Source organism: Pseudomyrmex gracilis, unplaced genomic scaffold (assembly GCF_002006095.1).
Source record: "Pseudomyrmex gracilis isolate BER0280 unplaced genomic scaffold, ASM200609v1 scaffold_2394, whole genome shotgun sequence".
NCBI lineage: Eukaryota > Metazoa > Arthropoda > Insecta > Hymenoptera > Formicidae > Pseudomyrmex > Pseudomyrmex gracilis.
The window spans coordinates 4,902-15,132 of NW_018022978.1; the positions used below are offsets into that span (position 1 = coordinate 4,902).

Sequence of the window (10,231 nt, forward strand, 5' to 3'; positions counted from 1 at the left end):
TGGCGCGAACAAAAATTAAAATGAAAATAAAAACTTAAATTAAAATGGAAACGCTTACTCAGAACAGTTAACATTTAACAGTCAAATGCTGTAAACAGCACAAGAGGCAGTGTATTTATAGGTAAGTCCTATAAATACACCTGAGTGAGAACGTCAAGGAAAGAGGGAAACACGTTAAAATTGAGTCATTTCATTTTATTTAAAAGATCGAAATATGACCGATCCAAATCATTACTCAAATTAAGGCCGTTAGATTGTTTTTTTTATGTTGATCGTTTCCGAGATGAGTCTCTTGTAAAAATTTGACTCATTATCTAAGATTTGTGTATTCTTCTAATCGAAGAAGTGGTTGTGTTCTAAAATATGTTTGGAAATAACAAATAAATTGAAAGTGTCACGTTTAATGTTATTGATATGTTCTTTCACTCTTGTTTTTAATTGTCTTTTGATCTATCCAACATAAAACGCACAGCAATTGTTACAATTAATGTTGTAGACAATGTTTACATTATGATCATATGGTGTTTTGTCTTTATAAGTTTTAATTGAGTTAAGTTTATTAAACTATTTGTAACCAGTCAGGAGTTCTTGAATATATGTCTAACAATCTTTGATAAATCTTTCATACATGGAAAGGACAATTTTCCGTTTATCATTCAGTTGATTATTATTAGTGACCTCTTTATTAAATTTAGTTGAAATCAATTTCAACTTATCTGTTATTTCCAAACATATTTTAAAACACAACCACTCCTTTGATTGGAAGAATACTTAAATCTTAGATAATAAGTCAAATTTTTACAAAAGACTCATCTCGGAAACGATCAACATAAAAAAAAAAAAAACAATTTAACGGCCTAAATTTGAGTAATGATTTGGATCGATCATATTTCGATCTTTTAAATAAAATAAAATTGACTCAATTTTAACGTATTTCCTCCTTCTTACAGATGGGACTCACCTATAAATACACTGCCTCTTGTGCTGTGTACAGCATTTGACTGTTAAGTTTTAACTGTTCTGAGTAAGCGTTTCCATTTTAATTTAACTCGTTGTGCACACTACGTCAATATTTATTGTATTTATATTTATATTTTTTACTTTTATTCGTTTTAATTTAATTCATAGAGATTGTCATTTTATTACAACTAGTGACACTGCCTGACAATGACAAATGAGAAAGAAAACCGACTGCGTACAGAAGATGATGTTCCAAGGTAGGAACATTCCTAGATATTTACGAATCTGAAGAAGACATAAGTTTTCCACTGCTACACAAGCGTTATTAGTATTGCGTCTTTACTCTTGCAATTTTTCTTTATTGTCAATGTTGAATGCAATTGATGAGAACTCAAGTTAGAGCATGAAACGTTTCACACTCGTGTATACGGCTGAATGATATTTTATACTAAATTTTATGCTCGATTAAGACCATACTATTTATATTAATGTGTTGAAAGGATTATTTTTGTAATTTGTTCTGTGGATTCTAATCATATCGGCAAAAAATTTTGTTATTGTTTCTGTTGTCCAAATATTGGGGTGTACTTCCGAATGACCCCTGCTCCCGATCGATCTGAAATTTTGCACAAAAATAGTGTTCGATGGGACAAACAAAACGCGCGTAGTCTCTACTTTGGCAAATAAAAAATAAATTAAAAAAAAAATAAAAACAATATCGACTAAAATCGATTTTAGATATATTTCAGAATGACTCCGTTTTTTAATCAATCTGAAAGTTTGCACAAAAATAGTGTTTGACGGAACAAACAAAACGACCGTAGTCCCAACTTCGAGAAATAAAAAACAAATTTAAAAAAAATAAAACTTATATCGACTAAAATCGATTCTATATAACATGTATACACATATATAATACATAATAAAAATATTATATATGATAGTTGTACTCACTGAAAANNATTTTAAAGTAGCGGGTGANGAGAGTAGTGCATGCTTTGCACGAAAAGTTANAAATTCATTTTTTGCAGAAGGCAAGATCTACTGTCTATCGTGTGATTCTTTGGAAAATTAGCGTTTTTGATAGTGGAGCCTCCCTGCAAAGTGTCTATCGAGGTGGCGCCAGTATCTCTATATATATACTCTAGCTGCGTTCCAGATTATATATATTCACTGTCAGTACTAAAAATCTATACTTTACGTCACATGTGCTATAGATTTCTAGTACTGGAAGTGAATATTGGAACGCAGCCTTTCTAATGCAAAGTGAAGTTGCATATAAGTTTACAACTTTGCACACAAAGCAAGATTTATTTTCTATCTACCGGATGCAAAACTAAATTTATAAGTATTTCTCTATACATTGCGACTTCCCGCGCTAAGTTTATTCGTCGATTATTTTAAATTAAGTTTAATTAATAAAAATGGCTTTGGCCTTACATGATCCTCTTAGTGGGAATTGGAATATTGAAAGACTTGTCCAAGAAGTTTTATCTTTTCGAGAAGTGTGTTGCGTGGTGTCAGAGTATTGGACTTTTACCATCCAAACGCAAATGTCCTAAAAATGGAAAACATTTAATGAAGATGTCTAATATTTCCCGCTCTTACCAAAGTTATATCAATTGCATTGGAAAGCGATGGCGGTGTCAAAAACATGGCGTAGAGCGGCGTTTGATATGGTGGACAGAGAAATATTATGGACGGCAATGAGGAAGAGAGGGGTAAAAAAGGATTGGTGAGAAGATGTGGGGACTTATATAGGGAGACAAGGAATAGGGTGAGGGCGGGGGCAAAAATAGGAAAAGGTTTCTGGACAAAAAGAGGAGTAAGGCAAGGATGTCCGCTAAGTCCTATTTTATTTAACTTGGTTATGGCGGACTTAGAAGATTGGTTGGAAAGAAATGGTTAGGGGGGGGGAGGTTAAATTAAAAGGGAGAAAAGTTTTCTCGTTGGCATATGCAAATGACGTGGCCTTGATGGCGGAGAATAAAGAGGGGATGAGTGGAATGATAAGAGGTTTGGAAAAGTATTTGATGGAAAAAGGATTAGAATTAAACGTTGGAAAGACTAAGGTAATGAGATTCAGGAAAGGAGCTGGAAGGGAGAAAAAGATAAAATGGTGGTGGAGAGGGGAGAGAATAGAGGAGGTAAAGGAGTTCAGGTATTTGGGTTACATATTCCAGAGGAATAGAGGAAGGGAGTTGCATGTGAAAGAAAGAGAGAGTGAAAAAAGGGGCGGCGGTGATGGGGCAGGTGTGGGGAATAGGAAAAAGGAAGTTTGGAAGGGATTGGGGGAAAAGGTTGTGGATGTTTGATGCGTTAGTACGGTCGGTACTAGGATTTGGAGTGGAAGTGTGGGGTGGAAGGAATGGGATAATATGGAGAGATTGCAGGAGAGATATATTAAGTGGATTTTGGGGGTGAATTGGAGGACGCCAAAATACATGGTGAGAGAGGAAATGCAAAGAGAGTTATTGAGAGGTAGAGCAGGGGTAAGGGCTTGGGGGTTTGAGGATAGGCTGGAAAGAGGGGAAGGGAGTGCGTTAGCGAGAAGATGAGAGATTTTTTTTCTTATCATTTTCTCTTTTTATAATTAGTTTTATAATTTCAAACTTACAGTATATAGACATTGTCAAAATATTTTTAAGGACGATTTGTTGCCTTTCATAGACTTGTTTGACAAAGAAAGCATGAAAGTTAAAGTTTGTAAAACAGTCATAGAAGGAATGAGTACGCAGAGTGGACCTATTACGGACCTCATTATCATAAATGCTCAGATGTTTATTGCAAGGATAATGCATGATTCTATTAGGTATGTCAATTCATTCGCGTTATAATAATTTCTTCCTTTTTTGTCGTTTGCGCTCACCGCCATCTCGTGGAAGCAGATGGACACATTCCTGGACTAATTTATATATATATTATAGAAATAGTATCTACAAATTAGTCCAGGGTTCTCGATGATGACATTTATATATAGAGGATGTTCCAGTATGACCGTAACATCTTTCATAGGTAGGTAGAAAAAGTAAACCTGAATCGAAAAATCCTATACCATTTTTCTCTCTTACATGTAATAAGGGAGTAATTATTAAATACATCAGGTCAATCAGTGGCGACCATTAGCCGAGCGCACGCGGAGCACTTAGGCTAGTATTACATTTGTCGTACGACAATGATTTTAAGTACATTGATTGGCTATCAAATACAGTTCTTTATAAAATCCTATCTGATAGCCAATCAACATACTTAAAATTTTTGTCGTACGACAAATGTAATATTAGCCTTACGCACGCTACCAGACGCGCGGCTCACTGACATGGCGCCCGACTAAAGGTCGGCGCTGATTGGCCTGATTTATTCAATCATTACTCCTTTATTACATGTAATAGAGACAAATGGTATAGGACTTTTCGACTCAGGTTTACTTCTTTTATCTACTTACGAGAGATGTTACGGTTATACCGGGACCTGTATAAAAGTCATTATCGAGAATACGAACATTTTGTTGATGTACTCAGGAAAATGTCGAAATGAATGACAGTTAATGTAGTTAATCAGTTTTTACATATAATTCTTCTGTTATTTTGTTTGAACTGTTTCAAAAAGCCAATTCTAAATACTGCTTATTATTATAGTAATATAATTTAATTTATATAAAAATACTACGTATATACTACAAAATGTGTGATAACTCGAAAAACTTACCTTTTCAAAAAAAGATAAAAAAGGCGCCAAGTACACGCACAACACGTATTATATTGTATTGTATTGTATTAAATAAATTGACTTAAATTAAAAATTTTAACTCAAATTGTGTTTTTCTTCATTATTTATATAAAAAAAGTTTATTTTTTAGTACTCTTTTATTTATTACTACTATTTTATTATATACTACTAAACATTTCTTTTCTACAAAATCTGTTCTACAAAAGAAGTGATATCAAAATGTTGCATCAAGGAAACTTTTGTACGTTGTTATATTATTACCTCAAACTGTTTTTTTAATTATTTCTATAAGAAAAATTTAGGTTTTAATGTATTATATACTAACAAAACCTGTTTTACAAAAGAAACAATATTTTAAAATCAAAACTCCCTTCTCCTCTTTCCAGCCTATCCTCAAACCCCCAAGCCCTTACCCCTGCTCTACCTCTCAATAACTCTCTTTGCATTTCCTCTCTTACCATGTATTTCGGCGTCCTCCAATTTACCCCCAAAATCCACTTAATATATCTCTCCTGCAATCTCTCCATATTATCCCATTCCTTCCACCTCCACACTTCCACTCCAAATCCTAGTACCGACCGTACTAACGCATCAAACATCCACAACTTTTTCCCCCAATTCCTTCCAAACTTCCTTTTTCCTATTCCCCACACCTGCCCCATCACCGCCGCCCCTTTTTTTACTCTCTCTTTCTTTCACATGCAACTCCCTTCCTCCATTCCTCTGGAATATGTAACTCAAATACCTGAACTCCTTTACCTCCTCTATTCTCTCCCCTCTTCACCACCATTTTATCTTTTTCTCCCTTCCAGCTCCTTTCCTGAATCTCATTACCTTAGTCTTTCCAACGTTTAATTCTAATCCTTTTTCCATCAAATACTTTTCCAAACCTCTTATCATTCCACTCATCCCCTCTTTATTCTCCGCCATCAAGGCCACGTCATTTGCATATGCCAACGAGAAAACTTTTCTCCCTTTTAATTTAACCTCCCCCCCCTAACCATTTCTTTCCAACCAATCTTCTAAGTCCGCTATAACCAAGTTAAATAAAATAGGACTTAGCGGACATCCTTGCCTTACTCCTCTTTTTGTCCAGAAACCTTTTCCTATTTTTGCCCCCGCCCTCACCCTATTCCTTGTCTCCCTATATAAGTCCCCACATCTTCTCACCAATCCTTTTTTCCCCTCTCTTCCTCATTGCCGTCCATAATATTTCTCTGTCCACCATATCAAACGCCGCTCTCAAAGCATATAATAATATATATATATTTAATAATATTAATAGTCTGGTATATACAATTTACGATCAAGCGCGCAGCACACTCTTTTCTAAATTCGCGGCACTTTGTTCGACTCTATTAGCGACTTTTCTGCAAATTCTTCTCTCGGCTGCCTATCTGTGACTCTCTTTACCCGCTACGTCTTTTCATCTTTTATCTTTCAGCTTATTTTGTTTTTCTGCCGCGATCGGTACTTATATAGACAACATGCAAAAACCGTTACACAATGGCAAACAACAAAACTTTTTGGATTTTAGTCAAATCTAAACGCGTATCTTTCTTACAGTAATAATCTATAAATTACTTAGAATTGTTCAAAGTAGTTCGTTCTGTTACTCTTCCTTAACTTAAACGCATGGCACTTTGAGATAACTGATACATCATTAATAATCAGTATTAGAAGAAGAAGAAGAAGAAGAAGAAGAAAAAGATCTTCTACTATCAGTATTAGGATTACTATTATTACCAAGCTTACAAGCATCCATTAAAATTCTTAAGTCGTTATCACTTAAGTAACTAAATATTTTTTCAATACAGTCATGTGGTAACTCAGAAAAGTTCTTAAAAAGAAAATAGAAACATTTAATGCCTTGTTCCAGCAACTCTTTCCTTTCCATACCTTTTCTCAAATGACTTTTTATCATACTCGCGTATATTAAAAATTTTGTTTTATAATCGTTTGATCTTAAAACCTGCGTTATCTTTTCATTCCTTATATATATTGCTAATTGATTTGTACTTTCAGTCAAAATATTATAGAATAAAATGTTAGTATTCCTAATCTTCTCACTCTTCATGATTGCTACTTCTTCCTTACATTTATCCTGAAAATCTCTTATTTCATCATTCATTCTTATTACATAATTTATTCTTAGTAAATTTTTTTCATTTACGTATAAATTTGCAGTTTTCATCTTAACTATATGACATGTAAGAATTTTAACACTTTTTATGGAAGCAATGTCAAGCGGTGTATCATTGTTTTTATTTAAAATATTTATATCAGAACCGTGTTCTAGAAGAGCACTAACAGTTTCTACATTCCCCAATGCAGAAGCAACGTGGAGCGCTGTTCCACCGTATTTATCTCTAGAATCAACACCGGAACCGAATTGCAAGAGTTTTTTAACAATTTTTAGATAACCAATGTGAGCAGCAACGTAGAGTGAAGTCTTGTCACTTTTAGATTTATCTTTGGCACCGTGTTTTAACAATATCTCTACAATTTCTTTATGACTTTTTTGAGTTGCAATATAAAGACAAGTTATACCGTAATCGTCACTGACATTGACGTTAGCTCCATGATTTAAAAGTAATTTAATAAGTCCCATATCCTTATTTTTAATCGCAATGTGTAGGAAAGTTCTGCCATACTTATCTTTAGCATTAATGTCAACACCTCTATCTAGTAGAATCTTAACAACTTTTTCATGTTTTCTTTTAACAGCAAAACACAGTGGTGTACCTGTTGTGAAGATAGCGATACTGTAAAATTAACATAAGCTCCATGTTTTTAAAGATGTTCAACAATCTGTAAATACAGCCAGCTCTCGATATTTACGCGCTTGTGAGGCTGTAAAGGAAGAAATTTGTGGGAAATAAGTACATTTTTCATGTTTCCATAGTTCAGCTTTTTACCAATTACAGTAAAGTGTGCGGACTACATTTACATTATCAGGAAAATAAGTAACGTGAAAAATGAGAAGAAGTGTAGTTGAAAAAGATAAAGAGCGTGGTGAAGGAACTTATGTGAGTCAGGTAAAGAGAAAGGCTCTCGAATATTGAAAGTCCAAAGAAAAGTTCGAGAGTTGGCTGTATTCATTCTGAGCTGCAATATGAAGAAGAGTTATACCGGTATAAGTAACTTTACTGGCGTTAACGTTAGCTCCATAACTTAAAAGTAATTCAATAAGTCCCATATTCTCATTTTCAATCGCACGGTGTAGCGGAGTTGTACCGTATGTATTAGTGGCGTTGACGTTAGCTTCATGATTTAAAAATACTTCAGTAAGTCCTATATCCTTGTTATCAATCGCAAGGTGTAGAAAAGTTGTACAGTAATCCATACTGGCGTTGACGTCATAGATGCCAGATCGGAGACTCAGTAAGCATGCATCAGCAAGTGGAGGGGATACGCACACGGACACGGCTGTCGCCTGTGTGCGTATCCCCTCCACTTACTGATGCATGCTTACTGAGTCTCCGATTTGGCATCTATGGTTGACGTTAGCTTCGTGAGAATATGAAGTAGGTTTCCGTTCTGAGACTGCGCACGAGCTACATCTCCCGCGTATTCCAGTCCTGTTTTAGGTTCCTGTGCCCTGCTCTGAGTTACAAAAACGTAGCGAAAACAGTTGGAATTTCCTTCGTAGGTGAGGCTCAGAGCTCTGGAGCTCAAGTTCTCCGTTAAATCTGTCGTTTTCACGACAAACGCGACCTTGTGGTCTGGCAACCTGTAGATTTCCTCTGAGGACGCCATCTTGCCTTTTTTTTAAAGTGAAGTTGAAAAACTTTTGTGTGGTTGAAACCTATAATAAGGTTTTGCTATTTTTCAAACTTTAGTCGCGAACCAGTGTGGTGCAATTTAGACACAGTAAAACACGTGTGTGTCGTGACTACGACGATGGCCAAAGAAACGGTTGACGTAGATATGTCTGAGGTGGGTTTCCCTCCAGAGGAAGACATAACCCCCTCTCTTAACGGCCGGGCTTCTGCGTCCAGGGCGGAACCGGCCGGGGATGGTGCAATACGCAAGGTATCCTTGATTGGGTCCCCTGTCTGCTCTTCGGCCTCCACGAGGTCCGTGGGAGCACGATCCTCGAGGAAGAGGAACGGCGTTGGTCCGACCCCCCCCCTCAAGCGTACTTTCTCGGCCATGTCCAGCGTGCAGAGACAGCTTATACTTAATCGGTACCACAAGGACTCCAAGGGCCCTTTCATGGTGCACGTAAAGACGTGCCGTCCGTTGCCTTCCTCTGCTAGAGGGGACGGCCACGAAAACGAAAAGAATCCTGGTACAGGTAAAAAAGGAACCTCGCTTAGCGCCATTGACCTGAGCAAGAGGCTCAATCGTCTTTTTTTGAACCAGTTTCAACGTGCTTTTGACTTGCGTATGATCGGTAGAAATAAGTTTTCTGTCTGCTTCCTCACAGGCGGAGATGCAAATCGGTTTGTTGAGGCCTTCAGAGATGTCGCTGATAGAATTACCCCCTACGAACAGTGGACAGCACATGTCTCATCGTTTAGGGTGGTCAAGCAGTTTGTTCTGAAGGGCGTTGATGAAGAGGAAACTGTAAAAGAGTTGTTGGCCGGTCTCCGCCCTCCCCCCCCCCGGGTGAGGTCAGGAGTGGTTTCCTCCTTTCGAGGCTGTCAGAATCACTCGTAGGGAAAAGAAAAACGCTACCTCTAGTCCTAGGTATGTAAATACAAACCAACTTATCTCGAGGTTCCGCTCCTCGGTGGTTCCTCCGTCTTGTTTGTATGTTGGGAAACGTCTTCCCCTAACTCCTTATGTTTACAAAGTCAGACGCTGCGATTTTTGCCAAAGATTTGGGCACACAGCCCATTCTTGCAAACAATCTGGAGACAAAAAACGCAGGTTCTGCGAAAAGTGTGGCAAGTCGGGCAACTCCAAACCAAGTTGTCCGAATGTCCTGGACAAGTGCATAAACTGTGTCCGTTTCAAGACCGGTAAAACCAATCATCAGTCTTCGGAACTCCGTTGCCCTGTCTTCCAGAGACAACGTGAGATTCACAAAATTATGGCCTACAGGGATCTTTCCTTCTGTGATGCAACCAGTCTGTATAATGAGGGAAATACACTCTCTGGGTTGAACTCTCATCTGTCCATCAGTGTTTCGGTTCCGCTCCCCACGCTTGGTGAGTTCTTTCCAAGTAGGGGCGTCTTTCGGTTTTCAGGAAGTGAGAAACCGGGCCCCTCCGCACCTTAAAGAACATTTTTTGTGAGTCCGAGGATGCTCTCCTCCCGGGTGGGATCTACCCCCTCGCCTGGGGGTTCGGGTGGCACCTCTTACGACTCCTCACCCGCTTCTAACCTCTCTTATGCAGAGGTTACCTCGCTAAAAACCCCTACACACCCTGTACGATTCCCCCCTGTGTGGAGGAAGAACTACGGGGAGGTAAACTCCTCCTCTTTATCAAACAAAAGGTCCACAATTAACCATTTGTTCATAGACTCCATCGCAAAGAAAATGTCTTCGGGACGTAACTCCTCTGAAGACGAATATTCCAAACTTTTTTTA

The 10,231-nt window shown here is 37.5% G+C and overlaps 1 protein-coding gene across 1 annotated transcript; it reads right to left on the minus strand.

Moving 5' to 3' along the window:
* Nucleotides 1-7,723: 7,723 nt before the first annotated feature.
* LOC109862795 (26S proteasome non-ATPase regulatory subunit 10-like) lies at nt 7,724-8,035 on the minus strand. Its single transcript, XM_020442938.1, has one exon. The coding sequence runs from the start codon at nt 8,033-8,035 to the stop codon at nt 7,724-7,726; it is 312 nt and encodes a 103-aa protein (XP_020298527.1).
* Nucleotides 8,036-10,231: the final 2,196 nt, after the last annotated feature.